Genomic DNA, 27,888 nt, shown 5'->3' with positions numbered 1-27,888 from the left:
CAAAAAGATGCAGAACTGACGTAGAGACACAAAATGGCCACAAAGAGAAGAATAAGTGTATAAAACATGAACCAGGACCTGGACAGAGTGATCCTGAAGACACCAGAGAACCTCACCTTAGTTCTGCTGACTTCCTGCTGTGGAGCCTCAGTTCAGATTCAGAAAACTATTTGTCCCCAGGGGGCAATTAAAAAGGCACGTAGAGCAGTCAGTGCAACAAAGACGGAGAAATAAACAGGGATAAATATATGTACACATGTAGAGCAGGTAATATGAGAATAAAAATAAAACAGAGAAATAAGACCAAAAACCTGCAGCTTAGTAACACACAGAGCAAATGAAAGTAGATGGAATATGGCAAAGAGGTAGATCAGAAAACATCACAGTAGATCTAGATCTTTATTACTGAGTCATCTGCAGAAGTTTAACCATTCAAAGTCTTTTTGGACACGCTTTGTCTTTCTGGACCATGTTTTCAGAGTTAAAGTGGATCCTGAAGCCAGCAGAACCTCTGAGAAAGAACAACAGAACCCCTCCATCAGAGAGCAGCTGGAGAACACAGAGAAGGAATGAGTGGACTCTGAGGACTGAAGGAGTAATCTGATTACACTGTCTTCAACTACTGACTGCTGGCGTGAAACACACGTGAGTGACGTCACTGTCACGTTCTTCCTCACGGTAAAATGTCCTCTGACACACACACACATTAATACACAGTGTAACACACATGAACACACAATAACAGACAGAGAGAGGCTGCAGGGGGCGGAGCTGCTCTGTGATTGGCTGCCCCGGCAGCAGCGGTGACGTCAGCAGGTGTTGGGGGAGGAGGTGCTGCATCGTCTGCGTCTGTCTCCGTCTCTCCGTTTGTCTCCTCTTCGGTCCGGATCGATCGTCCAGAACCAGCCGTCCAGAGCCGCAGACTGACGTCATGTCCGGATCCAAGGAGGACCGTAAAGGCTCCGGAGAGTGGCGGGAATTCTTCTGGAACCCGCGGACCCACGAACTGCTGGGGAGGACGGCCTCCAGCTGGGGTAGGTCTGTCTGTAACCTGTCTGTCTGTAACCTGTCTGTCTGTAACCTGTCTGTCTGTCTGTAACCTGTCTGTAACCTGTCTGTCTGTAACCTGTCTGTCTGTAACCTGTCTGTCTGTCTGTAACCTGTCTGTAACCTGTCTGTCTGTCTGTCTGTCTGTAACCTGTCTGTCTGTAACCTGTCTGTCTGTAACCTGTCTGTCTGTCTGTCTGTCTGTCTGTAGCCTGTCTGTCTGTAACCTGTCTGTCTGTCTGTAACCTGTCTGTCTGTAACCTGTCTGTCTGTCTGTAACCTGTCTGTAACCTGTCTGTCTGTCTGTCTGTCTGTAGCCTGTCTGTCTGTAACCTGTCTGTCTGTAACCTGTCTGTCTGTCTGTCTGTCTGTCTGTCTGTAGCCTGTCTGTCTGTAACCTGTCTGTCTGTCTGTCTGTCTGTCTGTAACCTGTCTGTCTGTAACCTGTCTGTAACCTGTCTGTCTGTAACCTGTCTGTCTGTCTGTCTGTCTGTAACCTGTCTGTCTGTAACCTGTCTGTAACCTGTCTGTCTGTCTGTAACCTCTGTCTGTCTGTCTGTCTGTCTGTCTGTAACCTGTCTGTAACCTGTCTGTCTGTCTGTAACCTCTGTCTGTCTGTCTGTCTGTCTGTCTGTCTGTAACCTGTCTGTCTGTCTGTCTGTCTGTCTGTAACCTGTCTGTCTGTCTGTAACCTCTGTCTGTCTGTCTGTCTGTAACCTGTCTGTAACCTGTCTGTCTGTCTGTAACCTGTCTGTCTGTCTGTCTGTAACCTGTCTGTAACCTGTCTGTCTGTCTGTAACCTCTGTCTGTCTGTCTGTCTGTCTGTCTGTAACCTGTCTGTAACCTGTCTGTCTGTCTGTAACCTCTGTCTGTCTGTCTGTCTGTCTGTCTGTCTGTAACCTGTCTGTCTGTCTGTAACCTGTCTGTCTGTCTGTCTGTAACCTGTCTGTCTGTCTGTAACCTGTCTGTCTGTCTGTCTGTAACCTGTCTGTCTGTCTGTAACCTGTCTGTCTGTCTGTCTGTAACCTGTCTGTCTGTCTGTAACCTGTCTGTCTGTAACCTGTCTGTCTGTAACCTGTCTGTCTGTCTGTCTGTCTGTCTCATCATAATCTGTAGTTTATTGATCGTTGATCAAACAGCAGCAGGTGGAACACAACTCACCTGTCTACAGGTTAACTAGAACTCACCTGTCTACAGGTTAACTAGAACTCACCTGTCTACAGGTGAACCTCTGACTCAGGAGGAAATGAAACAGCTGATTTCTGCTGCAGGTTTAAATAAAAGATTCTGCTTTCAGGTGTGTTCAGGTGTGGGTTGTTCTACTTCTACTGCTTTCCAGTGTCTCTGTGGAGTGCTCTGATTATTGATTATTGATTGATCTCTGAGAGCTGATCAGCTGTGGACCTTCTTTCATATTGATTATTGATTGATCTCAGAGCTGACCAGCTGTGGACCTCCATCAGGCTATGATGAGGTCTCATAGAGTCCAGACTCTGTAGGAGGACCTGGTCTGAGCAGCAGCAGGTTCTGACTTGGTTCTGGAAGTTCTCAGGGTGACGTCCTGCTGGAGGTTCTGTGAGGAGCTCCTCAGGTGTTAGACCGTCCTTCAGGTGTGGAGCTGCAGCAATATAACCTGGAGGGTTCTGGAGATCCAGGTCCAGAACTCAGAACCTCTCTATCTGTCAGCCGAGTTCCTGCAGGACGCAACAGGTTTGGTGGGTTAGCATGCTAACGCTGCTAACATGCTAACGCTGCTAGACATCAGCCTCCTGTCTGAACAGGTGATGGTGTCTGTGTTTACCTGAACAGGTGATGGTGTCTGGGTTTACCTGAACAGGTGATGGTGTCTGGGTTTACCTGAACAGGTGATGGTGTCGGTGTTTACATGAACAGGTGATGGTGTCTGTGTTTACCTGAACACTCATCCTGCTGCTCATGTTTACTAAATCTGTTTCCATATGTAAATTGCTGAGAGTTTTTTAAATGTTATTATCCTCCGCCTCCATCTCCGTCCGAGATGAAGGGGACAGCTTTTCTCGGAAACTATTACAGCTAGGATTACGAAATTTAGTGTGTAGCTTCACACCATGGACACCTTGATCAAGTTCGAAAATGAGACCTGTGCGATAATATTTAACAGAGTTATGGCCCTTGATCACTATTTTGGATATAGACTCATAGACATCACATGCGGCGGGGGATATTGATGACCATGTCATCTTGTTTATGTTGTATATATCGTGCTGTGGGCTGCACAGTGCAGTAGTGGTTAGCACTTTGGCCTTGCAGCAAGAAGCTCCCCGGTTCAAATCCCGGCCTGTCCTGGGATCTTTCTGCATGGAGTTTGCATGTTCTCCCTGTGCATGCGTGGGTTTTCTCCGGGTACTCCGGCTTCCTCCCACAGTCCAAAAACATGCTGAGGTTAATTGGTTACTCTAAATTGTCCGTAGGTGTGAATGTGAGTGTGATTGTGTGTCTGTATATGTAGCCCTGTGACAGACTGGTGACCTGTCCAGGGTGTCCCCTGCCTTCACCAGAGTCAGCTGGGATAGACTCCAGCACCCCCCATGACTCTAGTGAGGATAAAGCGGTGGATGGATGGATGGATGGATGGATGGATGGATGATATCGTGCTACTTTCTCTGTTTATCTGTAGCTGGAGTCTCCAGTCATACTTTGACTGTGTGGAAACACAATGACAACAAAGAATCTTGATTCTTGCTGCAGAAATACAGACTATTAAGATATAAAATGTGATTATTGATACGTTGATTTATCCTGTGATCACCTTTAGATTTCCTGAGAGAAGATCAGGTTTATTGATTTAAATCACATTAAAGTCTGTCTGAAGGGATCAATAATCACCGGATCCACTGAGAGTTCAGCAGTTAAAACAGCATCTGACTGTTAGTTTGATCAAATTAATGATTAACGACTCCGGATTAATCATTTATTGATTATTGATTAATGGATAAACAACAGGCAGCTAATCAATAATGGAATCAGTGTCAGATAGTAGATGTCAGTCAGTGTCTACTGAGATCTTTATGGATCGGAATCAAAGACAAACACGAGGCAGGAAATAGATACAAACCTGATGTCACATTATATATATGTCTATATTACAGAGAACTATTAGATAGAAATAAATATGAATATAAAGTATATATGTATATATAAATGAATAAATCTAGTGTATAGTACATAGTATGTGGTGGTGTAGGAGTGATGCTGCTCCGTCCTCTGGCGGCCATCATGTCCTGTCTGAAGGTCACTCTATTTATAATGTGACTCTCTTAAAGGAGAACACACCAGTTACACACTAAACTCTACTACTGTGTGTTTCTGTTTATTACAGTGTATTTTTGTGTATTATCAAGTATCATTGTGTATTACTATGTATTGTTGTGTATCATTGTGTATTGTTGTGTATCATTGTGTTTTACTGTGTATTGTTGTGTGTATTATTGTGTATCATTGTGTATTGTTGTGTATCATTGTGTTTTAGAATAGAATAGAATGCCTTTTATTGTCACTATACACAAGTACAATGAGATTTAGAGCATCTCCATCAGTGCAAGATACATGTAATAAAAATCACAAAAAAGGATAAGTTAAAACAGTTAAAAAGAATAAAAGTGCATGGTCGGTGTGATATTGCACATTAGAATAGTCCGTATTGCACAGTAGACGGTTTTGAGGTAGTCTGGGGGGGGGAGGTTTGGAATGTCAGTAAATGTTTGAATTCAGAGTGGTGATGGCTTTTGGAAAGAAACTGTTTTTGAGTCTGTTTGTTTTGGTTCTGATGCACCTGTAGCGCCTTCCTGAGGGCAACAGGACAAACAGGTCGGAACCAGGGTGGAAGTTGTCCTTGATGATGTTTCCTGCCCTTTTAATGCAGCGGGAGGTGTAAATGTCCATCAGGGAGGGGAGGGGGCAGCCGATGATTTTCTGTGCTGTCTTAACAACCCTCTGAAGCCCCTTCCTGTCTGCCATGGTGCAGCTGCCGTACCACACTGTGATGCAATAAGTCAGCAGGCTCTCAATGGACGAGCGATAGAAGGTCGTCAGCAGGGTGGGGTCCAAGTTGTGTTTTTTGAGAACCCTCAGGAGGTGTAGCCGCTGCTGCGCCTTCTTAATGATCGCCGTAGTGTTGTCCATCCAGGAGATGTCAGAGGAGATGAGGACGCCCAGGAACCGGAAGCTGTGGACCCTCTCCACACACTCACCGTTGATGTAGAGGGGGGCTAGGTCGGTGCCAAGCTTCCTAAAGTTGACAATGATCTCCTTTGTTTTCTTGGTGTTCAGAGCCAGGTTGTTTTCTGAACACCAAGCTGCCAACTTCAGGACCTCCCCTCTGTAGGCTGCCTCATCTTCTCCTGTGATGAGTCCGACAACTGTTGTATCGTCAGCAAACTTCACGATGAGGTTGCTGTTGTGGGCCGGACGACAGTCATGGGTGTAGAGGCAGTACAGGAGGGGGCTCAGCACACAGCCTTGTGGGGAGCCGGTGCTCAGTGTCCGTGTGGAGGACAGGTGGGGGCCGAGTCTCACAGCCTGGGGCCGGTTGGTGAGGAAGTCCTTTATCCAGGCACATGTGAGAGGGGGGAGGCCGAGAGTGTCCAGTTTGGTGATGAGAATGTCCGGAATGATTGTATTGAAGGCAGAGCTGAAATCTACGAAGAGCATTCGGACATAGCTCTGCTGCTGCTCCAGATGTGACAGCGCAGAGTGTAGAGCTACAGCGATGGCGTCCTCAGTGGATCTGTTTGCACGATATGCAAACTGGTAGATGTCGAAGTCTGGGGGGAGATAGTCCTTGATGTGCTGGAGGACCAGTCTCTCGAAGCACTTCATGATTATCGGAGTGAGGGCCACAGGACGATAATCATTTGGGCTCATGGTGGGAGACTTCTTAGGTACTGGGATGATTGTGGCGGTTTTCAAACAGGGCGGAATGACTGCCTGGGCCAGGGAGAGGTTGAAGATTCTGGTGAAGATGTGGGTGAGCTGGAGGGCACACGCCTTTAGCACTTTACCAGGAACACCATCAGGGCCAGCAGTCTTCTTGGGGTTCACTGCCAGGAGCACCCGTCTGACTTCATGCTCGCTGACAGTGAGAATAGTGGTGCAGGAACTGGGTGGGGGTGGGGGCAGGGCAGGGGCTGCTGAGTGTTGCTGTTGTGATGGTTCAAAGCGAGCAAAAAAGCTGTTTAGCTCCTCAGCCAGTGATGCACTCAGGTCTTCTGTTGTTGTAGTGCCGCCCCTGGAGTTTATGATGTCGTAAATGCCCTGCCACACCGCCCGTGTGTTGTTGCTGGACAGGTGAGACTCTATGCACTTCTTATGGTCCGCCTTTGCTTTTTTAATTCCTTTTTTCAGATCCGCTCGAGCAGTCCTATAAAGGGCTCTGTCACCTGATCTGAAGGCAGCGTCACGGGCTCTGAGGAGTGTATGGACCTGGCTGGTTAACCAGGGTTTCCGATTTGGGAAGACCCGGATGTTTTTTCCACAGTCACATTCCCAATACAGAACTTGATGTAGTCTAGTACTGTTTCTGTGAAAGTTCCAAGCTCCTGCTGTTCAAATAGGTCCCAGTCTGTCTCAGTGAAGCAGTCCTGCAGTTGGGAAAGCGCGTCATCCGGCCAGGTTGTGACAGTCTTTATGGTGGGCCTGGCACTATGTCTAAGGGAGGTGTAGGCTGGGGAGAGCAAAAGGGAAAGATGGTCTGACTGGCCGAGGTGGGGGAGGGGTATGGCTCTGTATGCGTGCCTAATGTTGGAATAGACGTGATCCAAGGTGTTTTCCCCTCTAGTGGAACATTTGACATGTTGGTAAAACGTCGGGAGTACAGTCTTCAGGTTGGCCTTATTAAAGTCTCCTGCAATTATGTGGACGCCATTTGGATGGTCCCGCTGGTGTACGTTGATGGTGTTCAGCAGGATGGAGAGCGCCGTGTTTACGTTGGCGTGTGGTGGGATATACACAGCTGTGACGATCACTACTGTTAGCTCTCTCGGTAGAAAAAAGGGCCGGCATCTTACAGACATGTACTCGAGGTCGGGGGAACAGTGCTTGTCTATCACAGTCCCGTTGTTGCACCAGTTATTATGCACATACATACAGAGCCCCCCTCCTCTGCTCTTACCAGAGTCCTTAGTCCTGTCCCCGCGTAGCAGAGTGCGGCCCGCTAGCTGCATGCTAGCATCGGGTATGTCCGGGTGGAGCCAGGTTTCGGTGATAATCAGAATACAGCAATCCCGAACATAGCGATTCCCGGCAAGCTGTAGTTCCAAGTCGTCCGTTTTATGCACCAGGGATCTAGCATTGGCGAGATACAGGCTCGGCAGAGGTGGCTTGTGTGGTCGTTTTCTTAGCCTTAGCATAACACCGGACCTACGGCCCCGCTTCTGCTTCCTCTCCCTTCTCCGTCTGCGCCGTCTTCGAGACCCAACGACAATCCACGGAGAGCCCGATGGTCTTGCTAGGTCGTCTGGTATGTTGTGTCTGTGGTGAAAGGCACTCGTGATGGGTGTCTGATGCTGGTTTCCAATGTCCAAAAGTTCCTGGCGGGTGTAGTGGATGTTCTCGCAGCCGATCGTGCACAAAAAAACAAGAAATAATAACGAAAACAACGAAAAAGAGCACCGAAGAGGAGAGCCGTGAGCCGCTGCGACCGTGCGCGCCGCCATTTTTTTTTTTTTTTTTTTTTTACTGTGTATTGTTGTGTGTATTATTGTGTATCATTGTGTATTGTTGTGTCTATCATTATGTGTGTAGTGCAGTACTAACACCATGTGATTATCTGTCATCACGTGTTGTGTAGATTGTGTACTTCATTGAAGTTGCATTAATCTTTGTGAGTCTGTCAAAACATCAAAGATGTAGATGGAACATTGATGGAACATTGATGGAACACTGATGAAACGTGGATGAACATAGATGGAAAGTAGATGAAATGTAGACGGAACATAGATGAACGTAGATGGAACATTGATGAATGTAGATGAACGTAGATAAAATGATGAAGGTAGATGAACGTTGATGAACTTTGATGAACGTAGATGGAACGCTGATGAACGTTGATGAACATAGATGAACGTTGATGAACGTAGATGGAACGTTGATGAACGTAGATGGAAAGTTGATGAATGTAGATGAATGTAGATGAACATAGATGGAACGTAGATGGATGTTGATGGAACCTCAATCCAGTTGTGTGCCTTTGTTTAATGTGTTAAAGAAGTTCTCAGTTAGTTTGGAGCTGACTGTCAGGAAACATTCAGTTAACGTTCAGTAAACGTTCAGTTAATGTTCAGTTAACCCTTTGTGCTTCAGTGCGCTTCAGTGTACCGCCGGCGGTACACCTACTAATTTGCATAGGAATTTCAAGAATGTCCGACGGCTGCAAACGCGATTATACAAACACTATACACCGATGGAAAGCTTTGATTCTCATGAATCCGCCGGTATAAACCACTTTCAGATGTGATTACCACAGCGGGTGAGAAAAACACATTTGTCCGACAAAAACGAATATCCATCCATCCGTTCTCTATACACGGCTTCAAAGCACACAGCGCGACTCACATTTCCGGGTTCATTATTACACACAGAAAAAAGCTTCCACAAAAAACGGCCATAATCCAACCTTTTACATCCAGACAACACAAGCCAGTAAACTATTTTGTCCAAAACATGTCCTGAAGTCGGTATAAAATCCACGAATAGCCCGTCTCGCCAGATCAATAATTTCGGACACTGTACACCCTCTTCATCACATGTTCCAGCTCCTCCCCTCTGGACGCAGATTTCGAGCACTAAGATGGCATTATGTCCGTTACAACAGAAGTTTTGTTCCATCAGCTATCGTCATCCTCAATAAGCCACCGCGCTGAACTTGAACTTCATTTTTGTGTGTCATATTGTGAATATTGTGAATGTTGTCTTTGTATGTATGTTATGATGTGTGACTTGACAGCTTGTGAAAACAAATTTCCTTTGGGACAATAAAGAGCTCTATCTATCTATCTGTTTTCAAGGAAATGCATCTCGCGATGCGCGACAATATTCCCTGTATTTTTCGAAATTTTTTAATTTAAAAATAGAATATTAGCGATTTTTTGTACTGAAAACGGCTGGAATTGACTGCAGCTTAAAGGGTTAATGTTTAGTTAATATGCAGTAAACGTTCAGCTAATGTTCAGTTAATGTTTAGTTAATGTGCAGTAAACGTTCAGTTAATGTGCAGTAAATATTCAGTTAACGTTCAGTAAATATTCAGTCAATGTTAATGTTTAGTTAACGTCCAGTCAGACTGAGGGTGTGTCCCGGTGGTTGCTGGTATCAGTGAGTTGTTGTGAGTTCAGGTTGCTGGTTTGATTCTCTGTGAAACTGAACCATCAGAGCTGATGTCTGCAGTGGAATATAACAGTTCATGAACCTGGTAGAATAGAATAGAATAGAATAGAATAGAACAGAATAGAATAGAATAACTTTATTATCTGCCTGAAACAGAGACAGAAATGGAAGAAAGTAGAAGTAGTGATGAGGGTGAGAAAGTTCTCTGATCTGTAGTCCTTCATGGTCTGTAGTCCTTCATGGTCTGTGATCCTTCAGGGTCTGTAGTCCTTCACTGGTCTGTAGTCCTTCATGGTCTGTAGTCCTTCATGGTCTGTAGTCCTTCATGGTCTGTAGTCCTTCATGGTCTGTGATCCTTCAGGGTCTGTAGTCCTTCATGGTCTGTAGTCCTTCACTGGTCTGTAGTCCTTCATGGTCTGTAGTCCTTCATGGTCTGTAGTCCTTCATGGTCTGTGATCCTTCAGGGTCTGTAGTCCTTCACTGGTCTGTAGTCCTTCATGGTCTGTAGTCCTTCATGGTCTGTGATCCTTCAGGGTCTGTAGTCCTTCACTGGTCTGTAGTCCTTCATGGTCTGTAGTCCTTCATGGTCTGTGATCCTTCAGGGTCTGTAGTCCTTCACTGGTCTGTAGTCCTTCATGGTCTGTAGTCCTTCATGGTCTGTGATCCTTCAGAGTCTGTAGTCCTTCACTGGTCTGTAGTCCTTCAGGACCACTGGTCTGTAGTGCTTCTCTGGTCCGCAGTCCTTCAGAGTCTGTAGTCCTTCACTGGTCTGTGGTCCTTCAGGGTCTGTCACTGGTCTGCAGTCCTTCACAGTCTGTGGTCCTTCACTGGTCTGTGGTTCTTCAGGGTCTGTAGTCCGTCACTGCTCTGTAGTCCTTCAGGGTCTGTATTCTGTCACTGGTCTCCATCCATCCATTCTCTATCCACCGCTTTATCTTCACTAGGGTCATGGGGGGTGCTGGAGTCTATCCCAGCTGACTCGGGTGAAGACAGGGGACACCCTGGACAGGTCACCAGTCTGTCACAGGGCTACATATACAGACACACAATCACACTCACATTCACACCTACGGACAATTTAGAGTAACCAATTAACCTCAGCATGTTTTTGGACTGTGGGAGGAAGCCGGAGTACCCGGAGAAAACCCACGCATGCACAGGGAGAACATGCAAACTCCATGCAGAAAGATCCCAGGTCCAGGCCGGGATTTGAACCGGGATCTTCTTGCTGCAAGGCGAAAGTGCTAACCACTACCCCACTGCTCAGCCCGTCACTGGTCTATTTTACGTAACTCTTTCTGATGATGTCACATCTCCCATCATGCAGCGGTGCAGTGGATGCTCGTCCTTATTGACATGAAGCACACACACACACACACACACACACAGAGTAAACTGCAGTGTGTGTTAATCTGGATTGAGCAGACGGACGAGGTTGGTTGAACGATAATCTGCACACACACACACACACAGAGTTGTGTTTATCTGCAGACACACTCTGTCTACAGACCTGAACCAGCTGTGTCTACCTGTATGACAGACATTCAGTCAGAATGAGGCTGAGGACAGGGATCGACCAATCATTGAGGCTGTAGCAGCATAGCCTGGTTCTAAAGTCAGACAGACTTTACCCTGTTCTACCTGATAAACAACCCTAATATAACAACAAACAGGGCGGCTGTGGATCAGGTGGTAGAGCGGGTCGTCCAATGATCGAAGGGTCGGCGGTTCGATTCCCGCTCTCGCCTAGTCATGTGCTGTTGTGTCCTTGGGCAAGACACTTAACCCACCTTTCCTCCAGTGCTCTTCACTGGTGTGTGAATGCGTGTGAATGTTGGTGGTGGTCAGAGGGGCCGTAGGCGCCGATTGGCAGCCACGCTTCTGTCTGCCCCAGAGTGAGAATGTGTGAGCGTATGGTTGAATGGAAGCAATTGTTGTATAAGCGCTTTGAGTACTCTGATGAGTAGTAAAGCGCTATATAAGAGCAAGTCCATTCACACAACAAACATCACCACAAAAATCAACACAAACATCACAAAAATCAACACAAACATCACAAACATCAACACAAACATCAACACAAACAACACAAACATCACAAACATCAACACAAACATCAACACAAACATCACAGACATCACAAACATCATCACAAACATCACAAAGATCACAAACATCACAGACAACATCACAAACTTCACAGACATCATCACAAACATCATCACAAACATCACAATCATCACCACAAACATCAACACAAAAATCACAAACATCATCACAAACATCATCACAAACATCACAAACATCATCACAAACATCACAAACATCACCACAAACATCACAGTCACCACAAACATCACAAACATCAACACAAACATCACAAACATCACAGTCACCACAAACATCACAAACATCACAAACATCACAAACATCATCACAAAACATCACAGACATTATCACAAACATCATCACAAACATCACAGTCACCACAAACATCACAAACATCACAAACATCATCACAAAACATCACAAACATCACAAACAACACAAACACCACCACAAACGTCGACACAAGCATCAACACAAGCATCATCACAAACATCAACACAAACATCACAAACATCACCACAAACAACACAAATATACTTACTGATCCCAATGAACCGATCAGTAAACAGTCCTGATGCCATATGACCCTCTGACATCACCGCTCCTGTTCCACCTGTAATAATGCTGATTGTTCCTGCTGTTCATAGAGAACACTGAGAACATGTTACTGATGTTCTCCATACTGTAGGTCCATCAGTGATCCTGAATGAGGATGAGGAGCTCCTCAGGTCTACCAGTGATCCTGTTAAGGTAATCAGCTGGAGAGGACCTGTTTGATGGCATTAACTAGAACCTTTCACTGGTTCCACAGCTCATGTTCCACTGACCAGCTCTAATTAACATCTGATGTTCCACCGCAGCCAGGAAACACTGCTTCTGAGTTTGAGGGGGGTTCCAGGGTCCTTTAGGGGGTTCTAGGGGTTCTTTCAGTACGTTCTAGGATGTTCTTTCAGTACATTCTAGGGGTTCTTTCAGTACGTTCTAGGATGTTCTTTCAGTACATTCTAGGGGTTCTTTCAGTACGTTCTAGGATGTTCTTTCAGCATGTTCTGGGGGTTCTTTCAGTGTGTTGTAGGGGTTCTTTCAGTACATTCCAGGGGTTCTTTCAGTGCGTTTCAGTGGTTCATTCAGTACATTCTAGGGGTTCTTTCAGTACGTTCTGGGATGTTCTTTCAGCATGTTCAAGGGGTTCTTTCAGTGTGTTGTAGGGGTTCTTTCTTTACATTCCAGGGTTTCTTTCAGTATGTTCTGGGGGTTCATTCAGTACGTTCTAGGGGTTCTTTCAGTACGTTCTGGGACTTCTTACAGTATGTTCTAAGGGTCTTCAGTGAGTTAATCCTTCAGTGAGATTTAAATCGTTTCTGGCTCATAAAGGTTTCTGGGCTCTTGAGGTTCCAGGTCCAGGATGGTTCTGGACTGAGGTTCTGAGGGGTCCACATAGGGGACGGCTGTCAGCCAATCAGAGAGCAAGATAGTGTGCTCCATGAGGAAACAGCTGATGAAAAGTGAAACTGGAGGTGATGCAGAGCTGCTGCCTCTCCCGCTCCTCTCAGCCTGAATGTAGGTCATCAGCCGGGGGCGGGGCCAAGCACAAGAGGATTATAAAGATGACATTCAGAGGGGGAAGGGAGGATGAGCTGCTCTGTAGGACACAATAACTCTGTCCCCCATGTCCCCCGTGTCCCCAGGCCTCATCCTGCTCTTCTACCTGATCTTCTACCTGTTCCTGGCTGGGATGTTTGCTCTCACCATGTACATCATGCTGCTGACACTGGACGACTACAAGCCCACCTGGCAGGACCGCCTGGCCACCCCAGGTGAGACGAGCAAATGCCCACAGGGGTTAACTACGCACTAACCACAGGGTTAACCACCAACCACAGAGTTAACCACTAAGCACAGGGTTAACCACTAACCACAGAATTAACCACCAACCACAGGGTTAACCACTAACCACAGAATTAACCACCAACCACAGAGTTAACCACCAACCACAGAGTTAACCACTAAGCACAGGGTTAACCACTAACCACAGAATTAACCACCAACCACAGGGTTAACCACTAACCACAGAGTTAACCACTAACCACAGAGTTAACCACCAACCACAGAATTAACCACTAACCACAGGGTTAACCACCAACCACAGGGTTAACCACCAACCACAGAATTAACCACCAACCACAGAATTAACCACCAACCACAGGGTTAACCACTAAGCACAGGGTTAACCACCAACCACAGAGTTAATCACTAACCACAGAGTTAACCACTAACCACAGAATTAACCACCAACCACAGGGTTAACCACTAACCACAGGGTTAACCACCAACCACAGAGTTAATCACTAACCACAGAGTTAACCACTAACCACAGAGTTAACCACTAACCACAGAATTAACCACCAACCACAGGGTTAACCACTAACCACAGGGTTAACCACCAACCACAGAGTTAATCACTAACCACAGAGTTAACCACTAACCACAGAGTTAACCACCAACCACAGAATTAACCACCAACCACAGGGTTAACCACCAACCACAGAATTAACCACCAACCACAGAGTTAATCACTAACCACAGAGTTAACCACTAACCACAGAGTTAACCACCAACCACAGAATTAACCACCAACCACAGGGTTAACCACTAACCACAGAGTTAACCACTAACCACAGAGTTAACCACCAACCACAGAGTTAATCACTAACCACAGAGTTAACCACCAACCACAGGGTTAACCACCAGCCACAGGGTTAACCACTAACCATAGACTTAACCACTAACCACAGAGTTAACCATTAACCACGGGGTTAACCACCAACCACAGAGTTAACCATTAACCACGGGGTTAACCACCAACCATAGGGTTAACCACCAACCACAGAGTTAACCACCAACCACAGGGTTAACCACTAACCACAGAGTAAACCACCAACCACAGGGTTAACCACTAACCACAGGGTTAACCACCAACCACAGGGTTAACCACTAACCACAGAGTTAATCACCAACCACAGAATTAACCACTAACCACAGGGTTAACCACCAACCACAGGGTTAACCACTAACCACAGGGTTAACCACCAACCACAGAGTTAACCACCAACCACAGGGTTAACCACTAACCACAGAGTTAACCACCAACCACAGAGTTAATCACTAACCACAGAGTAAACCACCAACCACAGGGTTAACCACCAACCACAGAATTAACCACCAACCACAGAATTAACCACCAACCACAGAGTTAACCACTAAGCACAGGGTTAACCACTAACCACAGAATTAACCACCAACCACAGGGTTAACCACCAACCACAGAGTTAACCACTAAGCACAGGGTTAACCACTAACCACAGAATTAACCACCAACCACAGGGTTAACCACTAACCACAGAGTTAATCACCAACCACAGAATTAACCACTAACCACAGGGTTAACCACCAACCACAGGGTTAACCACCAACCACAGAGTTAACCACTAAGCACAGGGTTAACCACTAACCACAGAATTAACCACCAACCACAGGGTTAACCACTAACCACAGAGTTAACCACCAACCACAGAATTAACCACTAACCACAGAATTAACCACCAACCACAGGGTTAACCACCAACCACAGAGTTAACCACCAACCACAGGGTTAACCACTAACCACAGAATTAACCACCAACCACAGGGTTAACCACTAACCACAGAGTTAATCACCAACCACAGAATTAACCACTAACCACAGGGTTAACCACCAACCACAGGGTTAACCACTAACCACAGAATTAACCACCAACCACAGGGTTAACCACTAACCACAGAGTTAACCACCAACCACAGAATTAACCACTAACCACAGGGTTAACCACCAACCACAGAATTAACCACCAACCACAGAATTAACCACCAACCACAGAGTTAACCACTAAGCACAGGGTTAACCACTAACCACAGAATTAACCACCAACCACAGGGTTAACCACTAACCACAGAGTTAATCACCAACCACAGAATTAACCACTAACCACAGGGTTAACCACCAGCCACAGGGTTAACCACTAACCATAGACTTAACCACTAACCACAGAGTTAACCATTAACCACGGGGTTAACCACCAACCACAGAGTTAACCATTAACCACGGGGTTAACCACCAACCATAGGGTTAACCACCAACCACAGAGTTAACCACCAACCACAGGGTTAACCACTAACCACAGAGTAAACCACCAACCACAGGGTTAACCACTAACCACAGGGTTAACCACCAACCACAGGGTTAACCACTAACCACAGAGTTAATCACCAACCACAGAATTAACCACTAACCACAGGGTTAACCACCAACCACAGGGTTAACCACTAACCACAGGGTTAACCACCAACCACAGAGTTAACCACCAACCACAGGGTTAACCACTAACCACAGAGTTAACCACCAACCACAGAGTTAATCACTAACCACAGAGTAAACCACCAACCACAGGGTTAACCACCAACCACAGAATTAACCACCAACCACAGAATTAACCACCAACCACAGAGTTAACCACTAAGCACAGGGTTAACCACTAACCACAGAATTAACCACCAACCACAGGGTTAACCACTAACCACAGAGTTAACCACTAACCACAGAGTTAACCACCAACCACAGAATTAACCACTAACCACAGGGTTAACCACCAACCACAGGGTTAACCACCAACCACAGAATTAACCACCAACCACAGAATTAACCACCAACCACAGGGTTAACCACTAAGCACAGGGTTAACCACCAACCACAGAGTTAATCACTAACCACAGAGTTAACCACTAACCACAGAATTAACCACCAACCACAGGGTTAACCACTAACCACAGGGTTAACCACCAACCACAGAGTTAATCACTAACCACAGAGTTAACCACTAACCACAGAGTTAACCACTAACCACAGAATTAACCACCAACCACAGGGTTAACCACTAACCACAGGGTTAACCACCAACCACAGAGTTAATCACTAACCACAGAGTTAACCACTAACCACAGAGTTAACCACCAACCACAGAATTAACCACCAACCACAGGGTTAACCACCAACCACAGAATTAACCACCAACCACAGAGTTAATCACTAACCACAGAGTTAACCACTAACCACAGAGTTAACCACCAACCACAGAATTAACCACCAACCACAGGGTTAACCACTAACCACAGAGTTAACCACTAACCACAGAGTTAACCACCAACCACAGAGTTAATCACTAACCACAGAGTTAACCACCAACCACAGGGTTAACCACCAGCCACAGGGTTAACCACTAACCATAGACTTAACCACTAACCACAGAGTTAACCATTAACCACGGGGTTAACCACCAACCACAGAGTTAACCATTAACCACGGGGTTAACCACCAACCATAGGGTTAACCACCAACCACAGAGTTAACCACCAACCACAGGGTTAACCACTAACCACAGAGTAAACCACCAACCACAGGGTTAACCACTAACCACAGGGTTAACCACCAACCACAGGGTTAACCACTAACCACAGAGTTAATCACCAACCACAGAATTAACCACTAACCACAGGGTTAACCACCAACCACAGGGTTAACCACTAACCACAGGGTTAACCACCAACCACAGAGTTAACCACCAACCACAGGGTTAACCACTAACCACAGAGTTAACCACCAACCACAGAGTTAATCACTAACCACAGAGTAAACCACCAACCACAGGGTTAACCACCAACCACAGAATTAACCACCAACCACAGAATTAACCACCAACCACAGAGTTAACCACTAAGCACAGGGTTAACCACTAACCACAGAATTAACCACCAACCACAGGGTTAACCACCAACCACAGAGTTAACCACTAAGCACAGGGTTAACCACTAACCACAGAATTAACCACCAACCACAGGGTTAACCACTAACCACAGAGTTAATCACCAACCACAGAATTAACCACTAACCACAGGGTTAACCACCAACCACAGGGTTAACCACCAACCACAGAGTTAACCCACTAAGCACAGGGTTAACCACTAACCACAGAATTAACCACCAACCACAGGGTTAACCACTAACCACAGAGTTAACCACCAACCACAGATTAACCACTAACCACAGAATTAACCACCAACCACAGGGTTAACCACCAACCACAGAGTTAACCACCAACCACAGGGTTAACCACTAACCACAGAATTAACCACCAACCACAGGGTTAACCACTAACCACAGAGTTAATCACCAACCACAGAATTAACCACTAACCACAGGGTTAACCACCAACCACAGGGTTAACCACTAACCACAGAATTAACCACCAACCACAGGGTTAACCACTAACCACAGAGTTAACCACCAACCACAGAATTAACCACTAACCACAGGGTTAACCACCAACCACAGAATTAACCACCAACCACAGAATTAACCACCAACCACAGAGTTAAACCACTAAGCACAGGGTTAACCACTAACCACAGAATTAACCACCAACCACAGGGTTAACCACTAACCACAGAGTTAATCACCAACCACAGAATTAACCACTAACCACAGGGTTAACCACCAACCACAGGGTTAACCACTAACCACAGAGTTAACCACCAACCACAGAGTTAATCACTAACCACAGAGTTAACCACTAACCACAGAGTTAACCACCAACCACAGAATTAACCACTAACCACAGAGTTAACCACCAACCACAGGGTTAACCACTAACCACAGAGTTAACCACTAACCACAGAGTTAACCACCAACCACAGAGTTAACCACTAACCACAGAGTTAACCACCAACCACAGAGTTAACCACTAACCACAGAGTTAACCACTAAGCACAGGGTTAACCACTAATCACAGAGTTAACCACTAAGCACAGGGTTAACCACTAACCACAGGGTTAACCACTAACCACAGAGTTAACCACCAACCACAGAATTAACCACTAATCACAGAGTTAACCACTAAGCACAGGGTTAACCACTAACCACAGAGTTAACCACCAACCACAGGGTTAACCACCAACCACAGAATTAACCACCAACCACAGAATTAACCACCAACCACAGAGTTAACCACTAAGCACAGGGTTAACCACTAACCACAGAATTAACCACCAACCACAGGGTTAACCACTAACCACAGAGTTAATCACCAACCACAGAATTAACCACTAACCACAGGGTTAACCACTAACCACAGAGTTAATCACTAACCACAGAATTAACCACCAACCACAGGGTTAACCACTAACCACAGAGTTAACCACCAACCACAGAATTAACCACTAATCACAGAGTTAACCACTAAGCACAGGGTTAACCACTAACCACAGAGTTAACCACCAACCACAGGGTTAACCACCAACCACAGAATTAACCACCAACCACAGAATTAACCACCAACCACAGAGTTAACCACTAAGCACAGGGTTAACCACTAACCACAGAATTAACCACCAACCACAGGGTTAACCACTAACCACAGAGTTAATCACCAACCACAGAATTAACCACTAACCACAGGGTTAACCACCAACCACAGGGTTAACCACTAACCACAGAGTTAACCACCAACCACAGAGTTAATCACTAACCACAGAGTTAACCACTAACCACAGAGTTAACCACCAACCACAGGGTTAACCACTAACCACAGAGTTAATCACCAACCACAGAGTTAATCACTAACCACAGAGTAAACCACCAACCACAGAATTAACCACTAACCACAGGGTTAACCACCAACCACAGGGTTAACCACTAACCACAGAGTTTAACCACCAACCACAGGGTTAACCACTAACCACAGGGTTAACCACCAACCACAGAGTTAACCACCAACCACAGGGTTAACCACTAACCACAGAGTTAACCACCAACCACAGAGTTAATCACTAACCACAGAGTAAACCACCAACCACAGGGTTAACCACCAACCACAGGGTTAACCACTAACCACAGAGTTAACCACCAACCACAGGGTTAACCACTAACCACAGGGTTAACCACCAACCACAGAGTTAACCACCAACCACAGGGTTAACCACTAACCACAGAGTTAACCACCAACCACAGAGTTAATCACTAACCACAGAGTAAACCACCAACCACAGGGTTAACCACCAACCACAGAATTAACCACCAACCACAGAATTAACCACCAACCACAGAGTTAACCACTAAGCACAGGGTTAACCACTAACCACAGAATTAACCACCAACCACAGGGTTAACCACCAACCACAGAGTTAACCACTAAGCACAGGGTTAACCACTAACCACAGAATTAACCACCAACCACAGGGTTAACCACTAACCACAGAGTTAATCACCAACCACAGAATTAACCACTAACCACAGGGTTAACCACCAACCACAGGGTTAACCACCAACCACAGAGTTAACCACTAAGCACAGGGTTAACCACTAACCACAGAATTAACCACCAACCACAGGGTTAACCACTAACCACAGAGTTAACCACCAACCACAGAATTAACCACTAACCACAGAATTAACCACCAACCACAGGGTTAACCACCAACCACAGAGTTAACCACCAACCACAGGGTTAACCACTAACCACAGAATTAACCACCAACCACAGGGTTAACCACTAACCACAGAGTTAATCACCAACCACAGAATTAACCACTAACCACAGGGTTAACCACCAACCACAGGGTTAACCACTAACCACAGAATTAACCACCAACCACAGGGTTAACCACTAACCACAGAGTTAACCACCAACCACAGAATTAACCACTAACCACAGGGTTAACCACCAACCACAGAATTAACCACCAACCACAGAATTAACCACCAACCACAGAGTTAACCACCAACCACAGAGTTAATCACCAACCACAGAATTAACCACTAACCACAGGGTTAACCACCAACCACAGGGTTAACCACTAACCACAGAGTTAACCACCAACCACAGAGTTAATCACTAACCACAGAGTTAACCACCAACCACAGAATTAACCACTAACCACAGAGTTAACCACCAACCACAGGGTTAACCACTAACCACAGAATTAACCACCAACCACAGGGTTAACCACTAACCACAGAGTTAATCACCAACCACAGAATTAACCACTAACCACAGGGTTAACCACCAACCACAGGGTTAACCACTAACCACAGAGTTAACCACCAACCACAGAGTTAACCACTAACCACAGAGTTAACCACCAACCACAGAATTAACCACTAACCACAGAGTTAACCACCAACCACAGGGTTAACCACTAACCACAGAGTTAACCACTAACCACAGAGTTAACCACCAACCACAGAGTTAATCACTAACCACAGAGTTAACCACCAACCACAGGGTTAACCACCAACCACAGAGTTAACCACTAACCACAGAATTAACCACCAACCACAGAGTTAACCACTAAGCACAGGGTTAACCACTAACCACAGAATTAACCACCAACCACAGGGTTAACCACTAACCACAGAATTAACCACCAACCACAGGGTTAACCACTAACCACAGAGTTAACCATCAACCACAGAATTAACCACTAACCACAGGGTTAACCACCAACCACAGAGTTAACCACCAACCACAGAGTTAACCACCAACCACAGAGTTAACCACCAACCACAGAGTTAACCACCAACCACAGGGTTAACCACCAACCACAGGGTTAACCACTAACCACAGGGTTAACCACCAACCACAGAATTAACCACTAACCACAGAATTAACCACCAACCACAGAATTAACCACCAACCACAGAGTTAACCACCAACCACAGAGTTAACCACCAACCACAGAGTTAACCACTAACCACAGGGTTAACCACCAACCACAGAATTAACCACCAACCACAGAATTAACCACCAACCACAGAGTTAACCACTAACCACAGAGTTAACCACCAACCACAGAGTTAACCACCAACCACAGGGTTAACCACCAACCACAGGGTTAACCACCAACCACAGAATTAACCACCAACCACAGAGTTTACCACCAACCACAGAGTTAACCACTAACCACAGAGTTAACCACCAACCACAGAATTAACCACCAACCACAGGGTTAACCACTAACCACAGGGTTAACCACCAACCACAGAATTAACCACTAACCACAGAATTAACCACCAACCACAGAATTAACCACCAACCACAGAGTTAACCACCAACCACAGAGTTAACCACCAACCACAGAGTTAACCACCAACCACAGAGTTAACCACTAACCACAGGGTTAACCACCAACCACAGAATTAACCACCAACCACAGAATTAACCACCAACCACAGAGTTAACCACCAACCACAGAGTTAACCACCAACCACAGGGTTAACCACCAACCACAGAATTAACCACTAACCACAGAATTAACCACCAACCACAGAATTAACCACCAACCACAGAGTTAACCACCAACCACAGAGTTAACCACTAACCACAGGGTTAACCACTAACCACAGAATTAACCACCAACCACAGGGTTAACCACCAACCACAGAATTAACCACCAACCACAGAATTAACCACCAACCACAGAGTTAACCACTAACCACAGAGTTAACCACCAACCACAGGGTTAACCACCAACCACAGAGTTAACCACTAACCACAGGGTTAACCACCAACCACAGAATTAACCACCAACCACAGAGTTAACCACCAACCACAGAGTTAACCACCAACCACAGAGTTAACCACCAACCACAGAGTTAACCACTAACCACAGGGTTAACCACCAACCACAGAGTTAACCACCAACCACAGAATTAACCACTAACCACAGGGTTAACCACCAACCACAGAGTTAACCACCAACCACAGAATTAACCACCAACCACAGAGTTAACCACCAACCACAGAGTTAACCACCAACCACAGAGTTAACCACCAACCACAGGGTTAACCACTAATCACAGAGTTAACCACCAGCCACAGGGTTAACCACTAATCACAGAGTTAACCACCAGCCACAGGGTTAACCACTAATCACAGAGTTAACCACCAGCCACAGGGTTAACTACTAACCAAAGAGTTAACCACTAACCAGATCTTAACCATAACAGAGGACTAGGTTAACTTCAAGCCACTAATGATGGATGAGACAAGCTGTGCCTTGGTAACGAGGCAGTCCCTGATTGGTTAATAAGGCTCAGTCCCTGATTGGTTAATAAGGTTCAGTCCCTGATTGATTAATAAGGTTCAGTCCCTGATTGGTTAATAAGGCTCAGTCACCAATGGGTTAATGAAACTCAATCTCTGATTGGTTCAGACACTGATCACTTGAGCTGATCAGTGTCTGAACTAGTATAGAAACCAGTGGAATCCAGTAGAACCAGTATAGGAACCAGTAAGATCCAGTAGAACCAGTATAGGAACCAGTCCAGTGTCTGGAGCTACTGGAAGATCATTTGTTACCTTCAACTGATTGGTCCCTTTCCTTGCCTCTCCTGCTCTGATTGGTCCCTTCTCTGCCTCTCCTGCCCTGATTGGTCCCTTCCCTGCCTCTCCTGCTCTGATTGGTCCCTTCCCTGCCTCTCCTGCTCTGATTGGTCCCTTCCCTGCCTCTCCTGCTCTGATTGGTCCCTTCCCTGCCTCTCCTGCTCTGATTGGTCCCTTCCCTACCTCTCCTGCTCTGATTGGTTGCCTCCTGTTTCAGGGATGATGATTCGTCCTAAAGGAGACCAGCTGGAGATCACCTTCTCCGTGTCCAGCACTGAGAGCTGGGACGGCCTGGTCACCAACCTCAACTCCTTCCTGTCTCGTAAGAACCACATTTAATCAATGAGTGGTGTGATTGGACGATTGTTTACCTGTCTCACTCTCTACCTGTCTGTCTGTCTGTCTGCAGCCTACAATGACAGCTATCAGGTCCAGACCAACGATAACTGTCCTCCTGATCAGTACTTCATCCAGGAGGACAGCGGAGAGGTAACCTGTCTGTCTCTACCTGTCTGTCTCTACCTGTCTTTCTTTCACCTCTCTTTCTCTCTGTACCTGTCTCTCCCTCTGACCTGTCTTTCTCTCTCTACCTGTCTCCAGGTGAGGAACAACCCCAAGCGTTCCTGTCAGTTCAACAGGACCGTGCTGGAGGACTGTTCTGGGATTTCAGATCGTTTCTATGGTTACAACAGAGGTCAGCCCTGCATCCTCATCAAACTCAACCGGGTAAGCTCACCTGTCTGTCTCTCTACCTGTCTGTCTTCACACTCTGTCTGTCCTCACAGTCATCAGCTGTCTGTCTCTCTAACTGTCTGTGTCTCCAGGTAATTGGGATGTTACCAGGGAAGGACGGTCAGTCTCCATACGTCACCTGTGGAGCCAAGGTGAGACTACCTGTCTATCCGACTCTACCTGTCTGTCTGAACCTGTCTGTCTGAACCTGTCTGTGTTCATCTCATGTTCTGTCTCCATCCTCAGAGTTACAAAGTGGGGAAAGATGAGTGGGTAAGAACAGGAAGATTGTTGAATGTAGAACCTTAAATACAGATCGTGTTCTACTGTTCCTGACCCTGATTCTATCCTGAACTGTGGTAGAACTCAGCAAAGACACAGTAGAACATACTACAGAAACAGTAGAACTCAGTATAACAACAATAGAACTCAGTAGAGGAACAGTAGAACGTAGTATGTAAACAGTAGAACATACTACAGAAACAGTAGAACTCAGAAGCGTTTCCACTGTAGAGCTGCAGTGAGTAGAACACTCAGGTTCCCTCTAGTTAAAGGTTCTCTGCAGGTCATCAGAGGTTACTGATAATCAATCAGAAGGTATTGATCAGTGTGTCTGTGCACAGAGAGAAGACAGCGATAAGATCGGACCTCTGGCATATTATCCTCCCAACGGAACCTTCAACCTCATGTACTACCCGTACTACGGCAAGAGAGCTCAGGTAACCCAGAACACCAAACTCACCTTTAGAACATCAGCTTCCAGTTCTAGGACAACACGAAAACAACCATCTATGTTTACGAGAACAACCATCCATGTTTAGGAGAACAACCATCCAGATCGTAAAACTACAAACTTCCAGATTTAGAACTCCAAAGTTCCACTTTTAGGACTACACAGTTCCAGTTTTAGGTTGCCTGGAAAATCCAGACTGACTTTATTTATGTATTAATATAAATACAAATAAAGGCAGTCTGGCATTGTGATGATAGGAGACGATTTCACAAAGGAGGGGCTAACGAATGCAGCTTGAACGAGAAAGAACCAATCAGCGTAACACGGATGTGACGCACAAACAAATCGACCTTGAAGTCCATGTAGTCCAAACAACGACATGCAGCCGAGAAAGCGTCGCGGTGAATGATTACTGCCGTTTTTGTCACAAAAATCTGCGAATACATGGGGTACTCTCAAGTACAACACTTATTTTTGAAAAGGCTACGCAACAAAAGACTCCTTAGAACGATTAGCGGTGTTAGGAATTACTTTAAATCGGAGCCAAACCAAGTCGGTGCGTATGTGTAAAAGTTGCTTAAATTTACTCACACGTTTGGAACGGGATTTTCCTCTGTACAAACAATGGCAAGAAGCGGAAAGTAACGAGCCATCCACTGCCTCCTCATCGTCGGAAACGTCAAGTGAAAAGAGGCAACGACTAACGCCATCCAAAACGCCAAGAGACCACAAAAAGATTCGCTTTGCCCCCCTCCTCCTCCTCCTCCAGCATAAACTTTATGGGTAATCCAGGCGCTGAAGATGACGCAGCATTAACTCCCGCCTCCCGTGTTATGATTGGTCGTACCAAACTGACTCTCCTGTATCTCCTAACATGGAGATAGGAGATTACATGGAGATTCAGTTTGGATTTTCCAAGCTAAGTTTTAGGATGACAAAATTCCAGTTTTAGGACTAAAAAGTTCCAGATTTAGAACTACACAGTTCCAGTTTTAGGACTAAAATTTCCAAATTTAGAACTACAAAGTTCCAGATTTTGGACACAACATTCCAGTTTTAGGACTACAAAATTCCAGTTTTAGGGCTACAAAGTCCTAGATTTAGAACTACAAAATTCTAGATTTAGAACTAAAAAATTCCATATTTAAGACTACAAAGTTCCAGTTTTAGGATTACAATATTCCAGTTTTAGGACTACAAAATTCCAGTTTAAAGGACTACAAAGTTCCAGTTTTAGGACTATAAAATTGCAGTTTAAGGATTACAGACTTCCACATTTAGAACTACAAAGTTCCAGTTGTAACTAGGGATGTCCCAAATGATGCATCGATGCATCATCTGAGCACGACACGTCATCAAAAGCGGAAGTGAGCACGCAATGCAACAGAAATCACCGGCCGACTGGAGCGCGAAACACGGCCGGACGTCTGCGCTGCATCGTGCTTATATTATGTATGCACGATGGAGCGCGGACATCTGTGATCTATCGTAAACGCGGATGTCAGCGTTTACTATACAGCTATATCTAAACGCAGACATCCGCGCTGCATCATCCCTAGTTACAACAATTTTTGTAACCCAGAACACCAAACTCACCTTTAGAACATCAGCTTCCAGTAGTTCTAGGACTACACGAGAACAACCATCCAGGTTTAGGAGAACAACCATCCAGGTTTAGGAGAACAACCATCCAGATCGTAAAACTACAAACTTCCAGATTTAGAACTACAAAATTCCAGTTGTAACCCAGAACACCAAACTCACCTTAAGAACATCAGTTTCCAATAGTTCTAGGACTACATGAGAACAGCCATCCAGGTTTATGAGAACAACCATCCATGTTTATGAGAACAACGATCCAGATCGTAAAACCACAAAATTCCAGTTTTAGGACTACAAAGTTCCAGTTTTAGGACTAAAATTTCCAGATTTAGAACTACAAAGTTCCACATTTCGGACGACAACATTCCAGTTTTAGGACTACAAAATTCCACTTTTAGGGCTACAAAGTTCCACATTTAGAACTACAAAATTCCAGATTTAGGACTAAAAAATTCCAGTTTTAGGACAACAAAGTTCCAGATTTAGGACTACAAAGTTCCATATTTAGAACTACAAAGTTCCAGATTTAGCACTACAAAAAGTTCCAGGTTGTAGGACTACAAAGTTCCAGGTTGTAGGACTACAAAGTTCCAGGTTGTAGGACTACAAAGTTCCAGGTTGTAGGACTACAAAGTTCCAGGTTGTAGGACTACAAAGTTCCAGGTTGTAGGACTACAAAGTTCCAGGTTGTCTGACTCCAGACTCTGATGTTTCAGGTGAACTACACTCAGCCGCTGGTGGCCGTGAAGTTCCTGAACGCCTCCATGAACACAGACATCAACGTGGAGTGTAAAGTCACCTCCAACACTCTGGCCGACGGCAGCGAGAGGGACAAGTTCGCTGGACGGGTTTCCTTCAAACTACGAATCAACGACAAATAGACACACCTGTCTGCACACCTGTGTCAGGTTCAAGCTGCACTCTTCCAGATGTTTCCTCAGCCTCACTGCGACCAGCTGTGTTTCTGTTTCTAGTTCAACCACTTTTGTTTTTATTTTCAGTGTTTTTCCCGATATGATCCTTTGTTAGTGCAGCTTTAACTCAAACACACCGACCAATCAGCACGCACACATGCTCTGATGTCACTGTCACTGAGGACGGACAGCGGTCTTCACCTGCATGAGTCAAGAACCAAATTATCAATCACACACGTCTGTTTGTTTATTTATTTATTTATTTATTTATATGTCGATTTTTTTCTTCCTTTATGATGTTAAAATTGTTACATATCAAGAGATAAATGCTCAGAAACTACAAGCCATGGAAACCAGTTTAGAAACCAGTTCAGTAACCGGTCTGTCTCTGGGGCCATGCTTGACTCGTCTCCTGGTTTGTTGCCATGGAAGCAGCAGAGTCCACAGCCAATCAGAGTGGAGCTTCACTGACCTACAGCATATCTTCTGTACTTCCTGCTTTGACCTATGTGGCTGCAGCTGATTGGCCCGTTAGTTAATTAGATGATTAGTGAAAAGACAGTGAGTTTAGAACGAGTTAGTTAACGATAGGAAGTCATTAGTTCTTACACGTTTTTTTGTTTGCTGTTGATTTGTTTACATGTTTGTTTTTGTTTACGAATGTCACCATGGGGATGAGCATGACAACAACACACACCGTCTCCTCGACTGTCAGTCACCCCGTCGTGCCACGTGGAAATGCCCCTCCCTCCCATGCTGCTTTCCACCAATCGTCTTCCTTTAAAGAGGGACCAGCCAATCAGGAGGTCCCACTGTATGATGTCATATGCTGTTACTTGTTTGACTGGTTGACTTCTCTTGCCTGAAAATGTCCTCTTGTCCAGTAATGATGAAAAACAAATAAAGAAAATACAACCAA

General features: G+C 45.4%; 1 protein-coding gene and 1 long non-coding RNA gene across 2 annotated transcripts; one reads left to right on the top strand and one right to left on the bottom strand.

The window, feature by feature from the left end:
• Positions 1 to 799: 799 nt before the first annotated feature.
• On the top strand, positions 800 to 27,888 carry LOC110972119 (sodium/potassium-transporting ATPase subunit beta-2-like). The gene is made up of 8 exons (XM_051944718.1): positions 800 to 1,034; positions 13,206 to 13,334; positions 23,206 to 23,310; positions 23,398 to 23,477; positions 23,589 to 23,714; positions 23,813 to 23,872; positions 24,344 to 24,439; positions 26,772 to 27,888. The coding sequence occupies exons 1-8, from the start codon at positions 932 to 934 to the stop codon at positions 26,934 to 26,936; spliced, it is 864 nt and encodes a 287-aa protein (XP_051800678.1). The 5' UTR covers positions 800 to 931; the 3' UTR covers positions 26,937 to 27,888.
• Positions 970 to 2,138, bottom strand: LOC127532698 (uncharacterized). Its single transcript, XR_007940337.1, has 5 exons — positions 2,074 to 2,138; positions 1,503 to 1,544; positions 1,275 to 1,338; positions 1,112 to 1,171; positions 970 to 1,055 (listed from the first exon to the last, which is right to left on the bottom strand). It is a non-coding gene; the product is annotated as an uncharacterized LOC127532698 (long non-coding RNA).

This window comes from Acanthochromis polyacanthus, chromosome 24 (assembly GCF_021347895.1).
Source record: "Acanthochromis polyacanthus isolate Apoly-LR-REF ecotype Palm Island chromosome 24, KAUST_Apoly_ChrSc, whole genome shotgun sequence".
Lineage (NCBI taxonomy): Eukaryota > Metazoa > Chordata > Actinopteri > Pomacentridae > Acanthochromis > Acanthochromis polyacanthus.
Note: the sequence above shows the minus strand (reverse complement) of the source record. Positions and strands in the feature narration are given on the sequence as shown.

Coding starts and splice junctions, on each gene's coding strand:
- LOC110972119 (XM_051944718.1), top strand. CDS start 932: ATGTCCGGATCCAAGGAGGACCGTAAAGGCTCCGGAGAGTGGCGGGAA. Junction 23,478..23,588: donor TCCAGGAGGACAGCGGAGAG/GTAACCTGTCTG, acceptor ACCTGTCTCCAG/GTGAGGAACAACCCCAAGCG. Junction 23,873..24,343: donor ACGTCACCTGTGGAGCCAAG/GTGAGACTACCT, acceptor GTCTGTGCACAG/AGAGAAGACAGCGATAAGAT.